This window comes from Manis javanica, chromosome 3 (assembly GCF_040802235.1).
Source record: "Manis javanica isolate MJ-LG chromosome 3, MJ_LKY, whole genome shotgun sequence".
Classification (NCBI taxonomy): Eukaryota; Metazoa; Chordata; class Mammalia; order Pholidota; family Manidae; genus Manis; species Manis javanica.
Window position 1 is genome coordinate 173,088,561 of NC_133158.1, and position 18,464 is coordinate 173,107,024.

The window sequence follows — 18,464 nt, forward strand, 5'->3', positions numbered from 1 at the left end:
CTGAGGGCATGCTGTGCTAGTCCTGACCCAGACTCCAGTCTGAACTGGCTCCTGACCTGCTTCCAGCTCCAAGCCTTCCCTTCCACAATTTGCCCTCCTCCTTAGTGACAACATGCACTTCTGAAGTCACACCCAGTGCTGCTTTTGGGTCCACTTTGAAACTGTTGTCCCATAGGGTTTACCTTCTTGACCCTGTGCCCCCCACAGAGCCTCCCCTCAGACATCATGGCCCTGGCATCAAGAATTTGACCAGTCTTTCCACTGTCACAGCTGCTTTGCATGGACTCAGGGCACAGGCACATTCACTTTTCTGAGATAGAGCAGGGGAAAAGGACAAGGGTCATGCCATGTAAAATCTACTTAGCTTGCAAAAAAGGCCCAGTTTATTCTTTAACTTAATTTATATGCTGTTCTTCTTTTTCTTCTAGCCCCTTAACCAGCTAAGTAACTTTGTAACCACCACGAGAGATAAACCTCTGGAGTGTAAATGAACCTATGTGGGTGAAGATGCTGAGATCTAGATCAACAGTCACCTAATAGCCCTATACTTAAGACAAAACTTCAAAGGAATTATGAATCACCTGCGTACATAATGTCTTATGCTGACCTCTACCCAAAAGGCCCTATAAAACCCCAAACCCAAAATCCTTAAGTGTGCCTCCTTTCTGAGGTCGCCTGCACTCCCATCTGAGTGTGTACTGTCTTTTCAAATTAAATTTTCTGAATTATTTTCCATGGCAAAGACAAGAACTCACTGACCTCCACCTCTGGTGGAAACTGTGCCTCTTTGCCATCTCATTCATCTTTCTAGTCTTAATCCTTTTCTCTATGTTTTATTTCAGACCAGTAGGGAAGTGGAAATTCTCAGAACATAAACTCACTCCATCCAATTCCATGGCTCCCCCAAATTCAGGGGTGGCAGGGATATGATTCATGCTGTTCAAATCAAGTGGACACTGGATGCCAGGTGACCTTGGTTTTAGGTGTTGGCAAGGGATTTGCACTGTGCTGAGCAGGAGTTTAATGAACCTCCCTTTTCTCCCTCTGTTCTTCCTTGCTCTCTATTGCCTGCACACCTGCTGACACTCACTCCTACTCTTGCTTTATTTAATGAATGCTTTTCTTGCTGGCACTTGTTCAACCTCACTGAGAATTCTTTCCTGATCAGAGTAAAGAGCCCTCCCCAGTCCGGGTTGAGGTTTCACCTAGTGTGCAGGGAGAGACCCCCAGACGCAGCTGCCCAGCAACACTTCCTGGCCAGACCTTTGCACCATGCCTAGAGTTTGGCTCAAGTGGGGACAGCAAGAGAGAAGAGATGAGAAGTGTCTGGAGAGGGATTCACATTCCTGCTTTTGGAGGGCTGGGGACAGACCAGCCAGGTTGACGGAAGGAGCCCTCCCAGGCCCTCCCTAAAGAGCAGTTAATAAACAGCTGAAGGACTGAACGACACACTTTATTAGAAATGCTCCTCATTCATCAGTCGAATTCACATTAAAGTGGGGGAAGGCAGTGCCGTCTGGGGCTCTGGAATCCCACCTCTGTGACAATATCCAGTTAAAAATGAGTCTGGGCAGAGAGTGTTGGCAACACAAGAGATGCCCAATGGTGGCTGGGACAGCAGCAGTGTCATTCCCATGAGAGGACCAGGCTTGGAGCATGCAGACAGGGGGCTTCCCATATCCACCCTCCTGGTTCCAAGGCTGCCCCATGGCCCCAAGCTGATAAATGAAAAGCACATCATATACACACATCTGAAACAGAAACAGACTCCTACAAGTCTCCTACAGTGAAAAAATAATTTGCTCAAATAAAGCTTTGTGGCAGCCAGGCTGCATCCTGAATGGGTGGTTCCTGGAGACCCTCAGCACCCCAGAAAGGCTCCCCAGCTCCAGACCGTCATCCACGGGTGTCACGTGCCCCATGTTCCCCCATTAGCACCTTTGGACTAAGTACTGCCCTCTCCACACTCTTTCAAAATGCAACGTTATTTAAAGTAATAATAATAATAATAAAGGATACACTGTCCCTGGTGTCAATTAGCCAGATTGAGCTTCCCTGAATAGAGGTGCCTGGGGCATCTGGACAACTGTGAGTCACCAGCAGGGAAGGGGGGAAGGCAGAGCACGGAAAGGAGTCACAATGTTCAAAGAGGTCAGCTGGAAGGTGTCCAAACACTGCATTGTCTACGTGCCAATTCCGCAGTTGGGCATCCCTGGGCAACAGTTTCTCAAAGCAGCAAAGTCCTAAAGGGTCAGGGCAATCGTGCTGCGGGGGCGGGTGCCCAGGGAGCCGCTGGCACCGAGCTGCTTTCACCGCTCATTACGCAGACGCAGTTTTCTCCCAGAGCCCCGGTTTTCCCCTGGCTCTTTCTGCGCCAGGGCACACAACAGAAAGTCTCCTGCCCAGATGTTTTATTCATCCTCCTGAATAAGGAAACAGGCTCTCTGATCAATACTGGTGGCCCCTGTGTCCGGGGAGTAGGTAGGCTCCACGCTCTGTGTGGCTTCCCAGGAGATGTCTGACCTGCGAGGACTGCTCTCAAGGCAGCAAATACTATTGGCAACAGACATTTCATTTTCAAAGTTGGGAACACGTCCTGGTCTCTAAAAGAACGGCATGTCCTGGGCAAGTGGGGTGAGGACGAGGACCCCTTCCTGAACGTACTGTGTGACCGTGAGATGACAGCCTGGGCCCTGTGGTGGGTGCCCACTGCTGCTCCCAGGCCCTGGCTCACTGGTACTGCAGATAGTTTTTGAGAGATTGAGGCAGGGGCAGGGAGCCGATGTCCCGTAGGCGCTGGCGGCCCAGGGCCAAGCGGATGGATCTCCGGCACAGGTCCGTCAGTGGCAGGGGCTCGGCTGCAACGAGAGGAAAGTGGATTAGAATCTTGCCTGTGCCTTCATCAAACCTTTGCACCCTCACCCACCCACTGTTCTTCTGAGCCGAACTTCAGGGCTCAGGGTTCCTCCTGTGAGAAGCCTTCTTTGGTTATATTAGCTGACGGCTTACAGCAATGTTTTCAAACTGTGGGATGCAACTGACTAGACTAAAGAATCATGAAATCAATTCATTGGGTGGTATCCAGCAGTTGAAATAAGAAAAAAAAAAAGAAAGAGAAAATAGAGAGCAATCCCCATAGCAAAGGCAAATATTGTTCCATGGAAACTTTGTCTCTGATGTAAGTGTATAGGGAGTATCAGTATAAGAAACACTTCTCACTGCAGGTTGAGAGAAGCTGAAAGCCACTGACCTGGGGTGGCTCCCTCTTAGAAACAGGTTGGGATCGGGGAGGTTATTTGAAATGCCTTTGAACCCCCCAGCTTTTCCTATAGCCTCTTTTGATGGTCAGTAGAGGGATGCATTTTCTTCCAAAATTCAGTTCAGGAATATTTCATGAATTAAAATCTGTAAGCCCTGGAGTCTCTGGATGTAAGACCGAGTGCAACTAGGTTTATTACAGACATACTTATTAAGCTCTTATTCTCTTCCAGCCTTCTGGCTGGACCTGTGGATACTGAGATAACTAAGCCAAGGCCAGAGGCAGCCCTGGATGTAGAGGAAAGCTGGTGGTTGTATAAGTGAATAATTATAATGGAGTGTAATATATTCAATAATTCCTAAATACACAGGGACAGAAGTTAGGAAGTTACTATATGGAAGAGTTGTTTGAAAGCTTCAGAGAGAGGATACCTGAACAGGGTTTTGAAGGGTGAATAGTTTCATGTGCTGTGAGGCTGGGGAGGGTATTCTAGGAAGGGAAAACAGGCAGCAGGCACAGAGGTGTCAACAGGAAAGGCTGGCAGCTCTTGAGGGAGAGGAGCGGTCAGTTGGATGAGGACAGGACTGGAGATAATGGTGCCCCGTGTTGTCTTGTACCCAGTTTCCCCAAGCCTACAGGAGCATACCTGAGGTTTTCAACTTAACCAAGCTGCATCTTGACACTTTTTTGGTACAGAACAAGGGCTAGTTTAACAGCATTTTATAATGTGCTAAGACACAATAAAACCATATGTGGTAAATACTACCATAGAGTTGTGCTAGGAATATCACAAGGATGGGAGGTGATCGAGAGTGAGTTTGACAGGAATCTCCATTTACTAGCACTGCAGGGTTAATGAGGAGAGCCGTGAAGGTTAAAGCAGGACTTGACTGACTCGTGGAACCCACGCGCCCAGCACCCCAAGCTCCCCTTCACCCGGGGTGAGGCTGCAGTGGCACAGCTGCAGGGAGTGTTGGTGGCTTTAAGACTTTCACCTCTGTGTCCTCTTCTGATCCTCCTACAAACCATTGGGGTTGACCAAGGAGGCCTGACATCCCCCCTTTTCCAGGTCCTGAAGGCAGATCACCCATGCACTGTCACATGGTCACATGATTACCATGACCAGGCCAACACTGGATACCTCCTCAAGGTGTCTCCCTCTCTCCCCTAGGAACACCCTTCCACCCAGCTCTCCTACTCCCTGTTCCCCACCTGGTTCTGATCCAAGCTTTGCACCGTCTCCCAAATCATGACTCTGCAAAGCCTTGCTCGCCCCCCAACCCAGATTCTTCCATCCTCCACATCGTCCTGGAGGCTGATCTCCCTACTGCAAGTTTCCATGATCTCTTTTTAGTTCCTACAGCACCAAAGCTTAACGCCTATGCCACTGTATGTCAGGGAGAAAGGAAGCGAACAATCCTTATTTAATAAGCAACTGTTACTTAGGGATGTAAGGGATGAAATATAATTGTAGCTACTCTTTTTGAAGGCTTATTATGTGGCCAGGTGTTGTGCTAAGCTCTTTATTTCTATCAACTCACATGAGTATATATATATATATATCAAACTCATATTACAACAGTCTTTTGTGGTCGAAACTACTATTATTAACCCCATTTTAAGGTGGAGGAAATGGAAACACAGAGAGGGTAAGGCTCTTATCCAAGGCACACAGTTGGTAAGTGGCAAAGCCAGGAGTTGAACCCAGGCAGCTAGAAGCTGGAACCTGTTTTGTATCTTACCCGCAGTTTTTGAGCATCTGTTTTGTCCCCTTTGCTATGCTAGGTTTACCTCATTTAGATGTGCCTACTTTAGAGAAAAGGACACTGAGGTTCAGAGAGGTGGAGAGGCTTGTCCAGAATCACACAGCCCCAAAGCCTCTATTTGGAGCTGCATGCTGCCTCCCTTAAGCCCACGTAATAAAAGGCTGCCTTAAGGTGGGAAGTAAAGGAGAGGGTGAGCAGTCTCCCAGGCTCGCTGCAGACTGTGACACAGTCCACAGGCCTCACTCTGGTACCAACCATTTTCTAGCTCAGTGTTGCCCTCCTCTCCCACTGCGAGGTCGTCACCCACCTAAACAGGCTGCCCTCCAGCCAAATGGTTTTCCTCCCTCCTTATCCACCCGTCCCAAAGTGGGCCCTGCCAGCCACATTCCCATCCCCATGTTCTCTGGGGCTGTGTCAGACCCCACCTCCTTTCCTGAGGATCTCCAGGAGTTTGGATTCCCTGATTCTGAGCCCCAGCCCTATACGTTTGTGCCTCTGTGAAGGGTACTGTGAGCTCTCATTTTCCTCATCTATAAAGTGGAGCAACAATTCTCAGGTTTACAGAGATAATGAGAGGAAATAACAAGAGCACAGCACCTCACCCAGACACAGAGTGCAGCGGGAGCCCAGGGAAGGGGGTCCCCACTCACAGCACGTTGTCGGCACACGCCTGGGCACCATGAGCCCTGAGCAGGCTGACCGGAAGTGTTGTCCTCCTGCACTCGGACAAACATGACAAGGATTTTCAATTCATTCATTTAACAATGTGTGGTTACAGGGAGACCGTGAACTTAAAGGACATGACCCTAACTCGTCTTAGACCCATAGTGCGCAGCCTGGGCCTGTCGTGAGGATGCCCAGAAATCCTGTTAAATGAATGACCTGGTGTGCTGCTTTGGGGCATGTTTTAAGCCATTGAAATACATTTCTCTAACCTGGCAGCCTTTCCCCACTCTCCTATAAATCCCTGAGAACACGGCAGGTCTTAATTGCCAAGAGGCTTGTGGTGAAGGTTGCATTAGAGTGTACGACACGTAGCACTGGGAGTGGCACACAGTAGGTGTTCAGTACACACGTTGAGCCACTGCCTCCCATCTAGGCATGTGCTTGGTCGCCGTCGTGAGGATAAGCATGCAGGGGGCATGAGGTGCGCTCTGTCTGGGAGCCAGCAGTTACTGCCAGAGTGAGGGAAGATGGGCTTGTGTTTGCATCAGGAAAATGATGAGCTGCTAAGATCTGATAATTATCACCAGAGCTTGAGAGCTTCCTAAACCCCCTTAAAGCTCTAGGCACATACTAGGTCCTCAATGCACCAAATACTGGGCCTTGTCAGCAGGCCCAGGCCCCTGTGTGTCCCCTGCCTAGTAGGAATCGCAGAGAAGCAAAGAATCCACTTATATTAATTCCCCTATAGTCACTGAAATCAATCCAGAGCCCAAACTCCAAAGGAAGCAAGAAAGGGGGGCTGGACAGTAATTCCACTCCTAGGAATTTACCCAAAGAAAACAAGATCCCTGATTCGAAAAGACATATGCACCCCTACATTTATTGCTGCACTACTTACAATAGCCAAGATATGGAAACAACCTCACTGTCCATCAGTATAGGAATAGATAAAGATGTGGTACATACACACAATGTAATATTATTCAGTCATAAAAAGAAAAGAAATCCTGCCATTTGCAACAAAATGGGTGGATCTAGAGGGTGTTACTCTCAGTGAAATAAGCCAGGTGGAGAAAGACAAATACCAAACGATTTCACTCATTTGTGGGGTATAAAAACAAAGCAAAACAGAATAAACAAAAAACCAGTAGACTCATAGATACCAGAATGACCTAGTGGTTACCAAGGGGAATTGGGGAGTGTGTGAGGGGACAGAGAAGGGGATTTAGGACACAATAATTCACCATCACAATGTAAGCTGGTCACAGGGATGGTAATATAGCACAGAAAATACAATTAATGACTCTGCAACATCATACTACATTGATAGACAGTGACCCCAATGGAGGTGGTGAGAACTTGATAATATGGGTGATTGTTGAACCACTGTGTTGTATATTTGAAACCATCATAAGATTGTATATCAATAATACTTAAATTCAAAAAATTGTAACAGTTAAAAAAAAAAGAAAGGGGTCTGGAGTTCAGATCCTGTCGTTAGCTCTAAATATGAAATATAAATCACCTCCCCTAATTTCTGAGGGGACTTTAACCTGACGGCTGCATGGCAACCCCAAAGGGCACGGAGAAAGCCCTTGCCGCAGCTGTGCAACTTTCAAAGCTCCATGGATGCCCACTGCAGGCTGGGGCCATCCTTTGACTTCTCTTCACTCTCCTTGGCTTTGGAACCCTTCTTAGAACTGCCAAACTTTCAGCATTGGAGCCATTTTCAGAAATACTTTCTGATGAAAGATAAAATTAAAAAGGAATCATTATTTGCAAAAGTGAATATCCAAAAGGCCAATAAATTTATGAAAAAGCACTCAGTTTCATGAGTCACCAGAGAATTACAAATTAACACTCTAATATGACTCTGCTATATGCCAACCAGAATGGCTAAAATGAAAACAAGACAACAGCAAGTGCTGATGAGGATGTGGAGCAACTGGAAAGCTCATACTGCTGTGGGTGGGCATGTGAACTGGCACAACCACTTTGGAAAATTGGGAGCATCTACTAAAGCTGAACCTAAGGCCTGTAGTTTTACTCCTGATGTACACATGTTCAGCAAAGGGCACGTACACAAATGCTTATGGAAGCATTATTTATAACTGTACTAGACTAGAAACAATGATTTTCACCAACAGTGGAATATATACATAAATTGTGTATCTAAGCACACAGACACAATAATGCAGGAACCACAATTACATGCAGAATCATGGATGAATCACTCAAACATAATTTTGAGTGAAAGGAAAGTACATTTTGTGTGACTTCATTTGTATAGACTTCAGAAACTGGCTGACAAAGCTAGGGCAGTGGTGACATTGGGGGAGCAGTGGCTGGGAGGGGACAGGGCAGAGCTCCTGGGGGCAGGTATTGTTCTGTTTTTTGATTTGACCTCTGGCTATGCCCGTGTGGTCAGTTTTAAAAATCATTAAGCTTAATCACCTAAGATTTGTGCACTTTCTGCTTATATGCTATACTTCAAAAACAAATTTACATTAAAAAAAATAAGTCACTGAGTTAGGAGTGCCCTGGCTCCCTGGTGTGTGGTGCGGATTAAACAGAAGCCAGGCACCCTCCCACCTACCCCAGTGGGGCAAAGTCGGGGGAAGGGGCTGGCCTGGAATCCCAGCCCCCAGTCCTCCCATCAAGGCCAGACAGCTGGTTTGCCCGCTCACAGTCACATTTTTCTTGTGTGTAAAGTGGGGATGGCAACACCTTCATCTGTGCATTGTGGTGGTGGTCTGACACAACTTGTCCTTTGCCTTAAAGGCGTTCTCTCTACAGTATATCTTATTTCAGGCCATCAGCCCAAGAGATACCTTTAAAAATAGTGATAATGTACTTATTGTTGTTCTAAAAATACCTCAGTACATCTTCCTAGTTGACAATAATGCTCTGCTCTTGATGAATAATTACTGGAGCCAGGGCTGGATGTCTGGTTCTGTGCTAAAAATATCATAAGGCAATCAATTCCAAAGTTCTTCAGTGACCTGCACTTTTCATAATTCTTCACCACTAACCTGCCTGACCCCAAGTAGGCCACAGAGCTTCCTAGGGAATCTGTTTTACTGTCAATAAAATGCAGACTTAACTCATTTGGTTGACAGTCTACGTCTGTGAAGGAAACAGTGGAGATGTTGGCACAGAGATTGGTGGCTCATGCTGCTTCTCTGGGCCCTTTGAAATCTCCCTGCTCGCAGTGGGGACATGCCAAGAACATGAGCTACCATCCTACCCCCATCCCCACATTTACTTTTTGAAAAAAGATAAATGATTTAAGGTCAAGAGGTGAAATTCTTGTACAACAGTTTTAGACAATGGTCAACAGATGGGGGAAGGTTTGAGTGACAGCCCTGAAATCTGAACTCAAGTAGATCTGGGTACTGTATGTTTGTTTTCAGGAAGAACAGTGAGAAGACACACATATGGGCAAGCACACATACACTCTGTTGTCAGGCACTGGGCTAATCGCTTATCCACAGACTATGGGGTTGGTGTCTGAAGACTCAGAATCGCCCACATGCCTTTGGGCCCCTCATGTTACTCCCTCAGCTAGAAGACCCTTCCCTGTATTGCCTGCCAAGAAGCCTGCCTTCTCTTTCAGGACCCAGATCAAGTGTCTCTCCCTAAGGCTTTGACTCCCCTGCTGTCTGGGTCTGCACCTGTCAGTCTTCAATCCACTTAGTTAATTACACAAGTGGACAAATGTGTCATTACCTGCTCACTTCTAAAATACAAAATTCCTGACCCAACTGGCTGTCATGGCTGACAGAGACCTCAGCTCACATCTAGAAAGTATTTGGAATCTGGAGTTTTCTCTTAGCAAGCTTCACTATGCCCCTGGCAAAAGGGGTTTTATCTCCAGCCAGGACCAAGCAGCATCTGCAGCTGGGCTGTGCCAACAGCACCATCAGCACAGATGGTCCCCACAGCCCAGGGGGGCCTTAGTTTTCCCTGGGACAGACAGCGATCAAGTCATTTCATGTGCACAGAGGAGAGCTGCCCAGCAAAATATCCCTAAATAATGCATGGCCTTCCCTAGCAACACTGTGGAGTGAGGACGTGGAAACCTCCAGAGAGGGGAAGCCAGAACAGGGAGGGCTAGGAAAAGCCACCTGACTGTGTGCGGCTGTGCTCCAGGGGCAGCCTGGGCCACACGCTTTTACCCTCCTACCACGTCTTCCTGAAGTGACTGGAGAGGCGTGGGTGCGTGCGTGTGTGCGTGTGTGTGTGTGTGTGTGTACGTGTGCATGTGTATATGAAGGACCTGACAGCAGTGTTGAAAAGCAAGAAAGGCAGTCAGCAGCCTAGAAGTTAGGGAAATTCTGGGAAGACAGAAAGCAGGTGGACAAGATGGAGAAAGCAGGGGAAAATGCAAGCAGAGGACCTGCAGCCCTATATACCAGGGGTGAACATGGCTCACCAAAGGAGCCTGGGAGCAGCCCCAGATGCCAGCAACAAATGGCAGCCCAGGCACAGAGCAAAACCGTAGTTCTTTAATCCCTTAAAGAACTATGGGCCCAGTGTCTCGGGCAGTTGCGGCCCCTGACCTGCCCCAGCCGAAGCCTGCTCTCTGAGTGAGATGGGCAGCCTCGGGAGGCTCCTGGTCAGTGCTGACCTCCAACAGGGAAGCTGAAGGGAGCATGGACTGGCCCTTCTCCAAGGCAGAGCTGGCCACGCTGGGATGTGGAACACACTTCACCGAGAAGTGCTGAAGGGCCGGGCCTGCCCTCCACTCCCCGACCCCAGTACCCGACAGGACAGTGTGTCTGACAAAATACTCTCACCCAGACCCCACCGTGCCCCTAAGGCAGCTGCTGCAGAGCAAACAGCAGCTACATTTCCAGATGTGTCCAGTGGCTCTAAAAACCCAGTCTGAAAGTTACTCACAGAGGTACTCCAGCAAAACAGAAAGGAATCCAAGAAACAGGATGGCATGAGCTTCAGGGAAAAGAGCAGAGTAAACGGAACCCAGAAGCCAGGGGAGGGAGAATGCATGATATGAAGACCTGCTATATCGTGATGCTGGGAAGAGCTCCTTCCAATGGCTGTCACTTCCCTCGAGTGCCATTCCCCCACAATGCACTGTGCCTCCTCACCTCTGACCCCAGCCCTCAGTTTCTCCCCTACTCAAGTCTCCCATTGTGCCCTCTGGAATTACCACGCCATGCACAGAAAATTGCACCCCTGACTTCTCCGAGCGCTCCCTCCACCATCCACCTTACCTACCTGGAGCAGACCCTCCCAGGATGCCAGTGCCCTTCCGTCTCCTCTGGGGACCATCAGGGCTCTCAGGGTCAGGAGGTGGGGCAGGAACCCTCGCTCCCTCTTCCGTCTGCTTGTGAGAAGTCCCAGCTCCTCTGGCTCATGCCACTTGCTTTCATTCTCCCCTGATCCTTGCTGCTATCATCTGCTGACCTCTGGCCCCTCATTTGGGCTCTGCCTGGCCTCCCAGGTCCCCTCTCCACCCACATTTGCCACCCCCTGATGACAGACTCCTCTAGAGGCACTCATCACTCTGGCTCCTGGTCCTGGACTGTCATCCTCAGGGCCATTGCCCTCCGCCCTGCTGTTTTCTCCCTGGGCCACACTGTGGACCGCAGTCCCTGACCATTGCATCCGCCACCCCCTCCGTGACCATTGTTTCCCCTCACGGAAACCTCTAGGCCACAGAGCCCGCTCTTTTTTCTCTATCAGCATTCCTTTTCTTCACCTCCCTCCTCACCTAGCTGGACAATTTGCACTATTCCCAGGGATGTAGGGTATGGGGGCAGGCAGGTGGGATTAGGGAGCAGGTGAGTGATTGCCGGGGGGCAGGGTTGGGGACTGGAAAATGAACTGTGAGCAAGAAGCATCTTGAGGTCAATCCATCTCTGTTCAGTTCCACTTCAGGGCCTGCTCTTCCTGACTCTGCCACACAGCTGCATAGAAAGCGGCTGAGCGCTGGCAGCCCTGGGCTCTGGCTGGCCTCAGCCACCAGCTGGCAGAGGGGCCCTGCCTTGCTCCCCAGTGCCTCAGTCAGTGTGGCAAGTGGCTTGGCAAGAAGGTTCAAGGTCCTTTCCACCAGCTGACATGTGGCAGAAGAGAAATCACATCTCATGCTGGCAGTGGAAGGACTCTGATGGGACCCAATCAAATAAGGCTTCAGTGCACATGAGGGAATGGATGGTGAGGCGAGTGGCATCTGTGAAGCAGATACTAGCTGTGCCTGGAGATCTGGAGCCATGGCTCCCAAGCTGCCAGCACAGGCCAGGCGGGTTTCCTGGGGGAGGTGCTGCTGAGCCAGGGGGCCTGGTTGGCCATAACCTTCTGTTATATGAAAGGCAGAGCTGGCTACTCAGAGGTCATATCAGCTTTACTGAGTGAGGTTTGTTTCAGCCACAGGCTCACATTAGCATTGTCAAAGGAAGGAGGGATCTGGGGGCCTCAATCCCCCATCCGAGGGCCTTCGGTGACCTCCTGACCAAGACCTCAGCAGGGCTGCAGCTGCCCATCTGCTTGCTTTGCTGCCCAGCCCTGGCTCTGCTGAAGCCACAGGCAGGTGTGAACATTGCCCTCTTCCAACCGTGAGGAAGAACAATGGCCCTGGCAGGTGCTGGGGACTCAGGCCCTCCTGGGGATTTGCGGTCTTGGCCTCTGTTGGGCCTTCTCATTCTTTAAGCAGACGTAGCCCAGAGAAACCACTGTGTATTTGGGTTGGGGAAAAGTGGCGTGATGGAAAGAAGGTCCCATGACTTTCCCAGCCTCTGAGAGCCTGGCTTGCACGTGGGGAGCTGTACCAGACAGGAATCCTAGGTCAGCATCCACCCTAGTACAAGGATGAATGCCAGTCCCTTTTGGCTGCAAACTTGCTATTTCTCTGAACAGTGTAAGATGTCTTCAGGGGCCCATTCTGCAGATGTAAAAATCAAGGTGGGAGGAACATCGTTGTTTAGTTAACACCAGCTTCTCAAGCAGGTTTTGGAGGGGTACAGGTTCCAGTGTCATTTTGTCAACTTTGAGGATAAAGTCTTGTCCAGCTGGTGCTCATCACACACACAAGTACCCTTCACACTTCTACTTACAAACATGCTTCACTGAACCTGAGTAGGGAGCTGGGCACAGAGGCTTGTGGGGCTACAGACAGGACAGGGAGACAGGAATAAATGGTGGCAGCTCAGAAGGGTCTGTGCTTGAGGGAAGGAATTGCAGAGGTGCTGTGAGAGTCAGGAAGAGGGGCACCTAACCCGACCTGGGTGTCCAGGATGGCTTCCCGGAGGAGGCTGCAGCTAAGAGAAGTTTTAGAAGGCAAGAATTAGCACTACTGTGGGGTGAGGATGTTTATTGGCTCCAAAAGCATATCTCTAAGATGTGGTCAAAGAAATCTCTCTTGTGTAACATTGGAAGAAGTTTATCATTTTCTCAGATGACACTTTGAGGAAACAATAATCAATTGTTGGAGAAAATATAGTCTGTTAAAAAAGAAAAAAAAAGTCAATGTCCTCACCTCACGGAGGTGTCCTCACCACCCACGGGGTTGCTCAGTGCACCCCAGATATCTTAGCTGAGTGCCCGTGTGGATGCTCAGGAGCGTTGCAGGGATGAATGAACGCATGCCATGAGGTGATGTGTGCATCATGCTTCAAACGAAAAGAGCTCTAAAAAGGGCACATCTGCCCTTCCATTTTGATATCCCTGAATTCTGATTGCAATGATTAACATTGGCATTCCTGAAGCCTGAAACACTTTTATTTTGGAGGGGAAGCTAAAATGACTCTACATACCTAAATTGTTAGTTTTCACTATTACCCAAATTAGTGACATTGTCATAACAACTTCTACCCTGGGCTCCAGATGGGGATCCTAGTGAGCTGCTCACAGTGTGGTCCATAGACCAGCAGCATCAGCTACATCTGGCAGCCTGTCGGGAATGCAGATCTCAGGCCCACCCAGACCCACTGCAGCAGAACCAGCATTTTAACAAGATCCCCAGCCATTCCAATATGCTGGTCTACAGGCTCGCTCCACGGGGTTGCTCCACAAATGCCCCAACACACTGCGGAGACACCGAGTCCCTCCATCTCCTCCCCACCACTGTGCTTCTCCAGTGGGATCCCTGACTTAAGGAGTGGCCCAGGCCCCCAGGCCCCTCCAAACTGGCCCCGCTCCCAAGCCGTTCTGGGTCCACCTTCTAAACAGCTTGCTCCATCTTGACTTTCCACCTTTATGACCAGCCCTCTGGTCACTTCCTGATTCCACCACAAAAAGCAACCTTCGGAGGGTCTCCCTGCCTCTGCCATCTCCCCATCCAGCCCAGCTCAGCCCCTCTGCTGGGTAAGCCTTCCTCCCACCCTCCGGACACCCTTCCTCAGTACAGGCCTTTGAGAGGGTCTCAATTATGGTGATTCACCTGAAGAGATTATGGGACAACCCCAGCTGGAAATATTCCGGCCTGCTGCCAGACATCATTGTCTAATTTTTGGTTTGGGAAATGTGGGCTCCTTGCCCCTGAGCTGTGATAAATCCCTGGCCACTTGAAATTGTTCCAGAATCACCTCCTGTTGCATCTGCCCCTGTGCACTGTGGGCTCCCGGGCAGGGGAGCTCCTGTGCTTGCTGCCGTGTTCTTATGGCTCTGCCTGGCACATCGTGGGCTCTCTGTCATTGGCATTCTGCAGCTGCAATGAGCCCTCATCTTTGCAAAGGAAACTGCAGCCCAGCTCTTCTGACGCACAGAATGAATTGAAAAAGTAACCCTTTCATATGGCACCATGTTGGCCAAGGAAGCCTCCTGCAAGGTCCCCGCAGGCAGAAGGAATTAGTAGCACACCGTGCCAGCCCCCCAGTGTGGTGGAGGGACACTCCTGACTCAGCTGAAAAATTTCCCAGAAAATCTGACTGTTTTCAACTTGGAGCCCACGCTGGGGAGCTGCATGATGGCTGGACACCCTGGCCTTGGGTGAGGACAGCCCCCTGCCACGCAGGAAGAGCCCTGGGGAGGGGGGCCTCTGGCCAGCCTGCACTCTCACTGCGGAGAGTCCCAGCACCCCCAGAAGTTTTATCTGCCAGTGCAGCCTTGGGAACAGCCTGACTAACCTTACAGATACTGAAAGAAGCACATCAACAGCAGGGGACGGGAGAGAGGGGCAGACTGCCTCACCTTCAGGTGGTCGGTGCTCACTCCAGCCAGGACAGGGCGCGACGGGTTCATGTGGAGAAGAATAAGGAGTGTGCGGGCAGCACGACTTGCCCACCAGACAGCAAGACGTCCGGAAAAGCCACAGTGGCAATGAACACCATGTGCTACCCGCACGGGAGCAGACAGACTCCCACGTTCAAGAACAGCTAGAACTAAACAAGGCGTTGTTCAGACATATCTATATATGAAAAATCTGTAAGTTACAGAAACACAAATTCAGAACTGTGAGGGTTGGTGGGGCTGAACCAGGAAGGGCACAGAGGTACCTGAGTGCCAGTGTTCCAGTCCTTGGGTGGGGTGACGGGTACACTGGGAGCATGACATTATAAGGACACCAATACACACATAAGCACAGCAGGATGAAAGAGGGCTATGCATGGGAGCATGGATGGCAGGGTATCCAACTGAAGATCATGTTTAATCCAGTTATGTGCATCAGAGGTTCAGTTAAAAGCAAAAAACGTTTCAAAGAGAGCAAAAGTGAACAAGAAAAGTTATGAGTTGGCCTCCATCTGGCTCAGCTAAAAGCTTGGCCAGATGAATTACAATTAAATGCTAGTTGATGAGTAGTAATGGAATCACCCTTGCCTGCTGAGAACTTATCACTGCTTTGGGGCAGGCATTGCTGGGAAGGAAAAGCCGTAGGCCTGGAGTGAGGAGCCCTGGAGTGGAACTCTGGCTTTACAGGGCAGCTTCCTCTGCAGGAAGGACACGGCCCACCTCCTGGGATGTGTGGGGAGGAGGAGCATGGGGCAGGGGCATGGACAGGGCACCAGCGCAGGCCGTGGTGATCAGTGCCTGACAGCAGTAATTGTTTCAGGGCAATTAGTCCTTTGGGACAAAGGGAAAACAGAGGCAGCTGGGGTGGAGAGAGCTGAGGCGGGCACCCCACGCAGACGCCTCTGAGTCAATAATCACAGACAGTTCTGAGCAGAGGTCTGAGCAGAGGTCTGAGCAGGCCAGAGCAGCTAGTGTGTCATGAAACCAGGGTCCAGACCCAGTTCTGTGGGTCCCTGACCGCAGCCGTAATCATCAGCCTCTTCCCCTTTTGGGGATGCTCCTTCCAGTATTTTCAGCAGAAGCAGAAGCATGTCTTACTGTACTTACTCTCACTACAACCCAGTGAGGTAGCTACTGGTATGAATGCCCATTTCCAGACTGGGGACACTGAGGCACAGAGCAGTGAAGTAACTCACTTAAAGCTATAATTAAGTGGTGAAAATAGGACTGGGACTTGGGTAGTATGGTGTAGGCTGCAGTCCGTGTTGCTGAACTCTGCTGGGGAGGTGGGATGATGGTCACTCCAAAGGAAACCCGGCCCTTCTAATTCAGTCCTCAGTCTCAGTGTCCCCATGCCCCATCTCTCGGGCCTGCTCCTTGTGGTGGCACTAGCAATATTTCTGTGCAAAGAGATCCCCAAATGGACTGGAGGTGGGTCCCTGACCCAGCAAAGCCCAGCCATGGGCAGGCAGTAGGCTGTAAGGTGGCCCAGATGAAGGACCCTGCCTAGTTATCCCATCCACATGGTTCCACCTGGGATTCAGCCTGCAGAATTTGGAAAGCAGAAGGAAACCAAAGCAGACTTTGCGAGCGGGCTTTCCCGCCCAGGCCCAGCCATGAGAGCCACCACCATCCTTTCCTGAGGCAGCCTGGGGGCTGTGCTCCTGACAACCAGGGCTAACTGGCACAGCCGACTCCTGTTTTCTAGCGAGTATCCAACATCAGGCAAACTTCCTTCCACTTGCGGAACATCATCACTTTAGCCTCTTGCTAAACAGCATAAGCCCTGGGGGGTTAATATGAAGGCCTTCTAATGGATTTATTGTGTTTATTTGACCTTTCCAAGTGTGATCTCAGAAACAGACCCAGAGGAGGATGGTGGAAGCTTGTTTTTCTTAAGTTAAGCAAAACTGAGTAAACTGAATTCTTGGATGGGGTCCACCGAGTTTTCTCACCCTGACTCCCCCCTCCTGCACAGTCCAAGGATCCAGTTAGGCTCAAGAGCAACTCCATATTTAGGGGATAGCTCTGGAAGAGGAAAACTGTTTACTAAGCACTGGTAAATAATGAGGCCTGCAAATAAATATTCCCTATGTGTCAAGAGCTGTGATACAGAATAATAGCCAGCACATTTTGAAACAATGCTCTATTGCCACTTCTAGTTTCAAGGCAAATGATTTCTTGTTTTAGGTAACTTTTTAAAAAGTTAATGACCAGTACATGAATGAAAACCACTTCTATTATTACAAATATGTTTGGATTTTAGACCAGCACCAGCAAACTCCAATGCCTAGGGGCCCAGCAGGCAACCTAAGTGACAGCAGGAGCAGGTGTAAGCAGCAGGCAGGGGCAGAGTGGAGGGAACCCATGGATGCCAGAGGACACACACCAGCTCCAGCCTCAGGTCCAAGCAGGAGGGTGGGCCTGGTATTACAGACTTCCTGTTTCCAAGAAACCAGGGATATGGATTGCAATGGGATATTTCTGGGTTACTTTAACTTAGTATGGCCAAACAAAGTATTTCTAGGCCCAGACACAGACTCCAGCTGACAGGGATACCTCTAAAGTGGAGTGAAGCTCATGCACCATCTTTATCAAAATTTGGCACCTGCCACCCAAGGTAGGGAGCAGCGCATCCTAAGCTGCCCAGAGATCTGATCCAACCGCAGAGGCACAGACTCGATGGGCCAGGAATTTGCTCCCTGTTCTTCTGTGCTGTGGATGACTCCAGCTGTAACACCCATAACTGTGTGTGAAAAACTGGAACGTCAAGAAAACCCCATTTTCTCTCTGTGGTCTCTCAGCATGGATTCTATGTGTCCGTCCTGGGGAGACCTCACTTACCTGGCCACTGAACACCCGCTCCTTCTTCACACCCAGTTTTTCTGTGTGAGCGCCAGGTTGGTCAAATATACAGCCCACTGTCCAGGCGTAAGAATGCCTGGGGTTGGGGAAGGGCCCAGGGACCACCACCACATAACAGTGATGATGCCACTGCCCCTGCCCGCCCACAATAACCACGGCTAACGCGGGGTTTCCCCAGTGCCGGGGCCGAGCACGCGCCCCTCGGAAACTCCTTTAGGCCTCACAGCACCCTATGAGGCAGGTATTGTGTTTGCTCCCCTTTTACAGATGAGGAAACTCAGGCAGAGGGGCTGGGTGGCCCCAAGTTCACCCAGAAGGAAGAGCAGAGCTGCTGGCTCCAGAGACTGTGATCCTCAAGAGACACTATTCACTGCCCAGAACATCAGGGTATTTGGTGTAAGATGCCTATAATATCTATTTTCCCATAAAATCAGGCACCTTATTTCTTATTTCACTCCAGATAAGGGGTAGCAGATGGTAGAGTTGTGAAGGAAAAACATATAAATAGAGAAAAACGACAGATAAAATGAACTCTTTTGTGTATGTGAGTTGGGAAAAGGCAGAAAAATACCTTAGTTCAGGTCGTTTCAAAACCAGTTTCCTAGAGCAACATAAATTGAGAAAATCAGCAAGTTCCAAACCATTTTCATCACCTCCAGTGGAGACTTTGTATCAATTAGGCAGCTGCTCCCCATTCCTCCTTCCTCCAGCCCCTGGCA

General features: G+C 49.7%; 1 protein-coding gene and 1 long non-coding RNA gene across 6 annotated transcripts in view; both read right to left on the reverse strand.

Moving 5' to 3' along the window:
* Positions 1 to 1,437: 1,437 nt before the first annotated feature.
* The window catches only part of SPSB4 (splA/ryanodine receptor domain and SOCS box containing 4), an 82,928-nt gene continuing 65,901 nt past the window's right edge, over positions 1,438 to 18,464 (reverse strand). For all 3 annotated transcript variants that reach the window (XM_017671230.3, XM_037024762.2, XM_073232419.1), the window contains one exon: positions 1,438 to 2,858. In XM_017671230.3, coding sequence (XP_017526719.1) covers positions 2,731 to 2,858 — 128 coding nt within the window. In that variant the 3' untranslated portion in view covers positions 1,438 to 2,730. The remainder of the gene's footprint in view (positions 2,859 to 18,464) is intronic.
* Positions 13,017 to 18,464, reverse strand: part of LOC140848518 (uncharacterized) — a 58,362-nt gene continuing 52,914 nt past the window's right edge. For all 3 annotated transcript variants that reach the window (XR_012129550.1, XR_012129548.1, XR_012129549.1), the window contains 3 exons: positions 18,317 to 18,346; positions 14,842 to 15,073; positions 13,017 to 13,154 (listed from right to left, as the gene is read on the reverse strand). This is a non-coding gene — a long non-coding RNA (uncharacterized lncRNA). The remainder of the gene's footprint in view (positions 13,155 to 14,841; positions 15,074 to 18,316; positions 18,347 to 18,464) is intronic.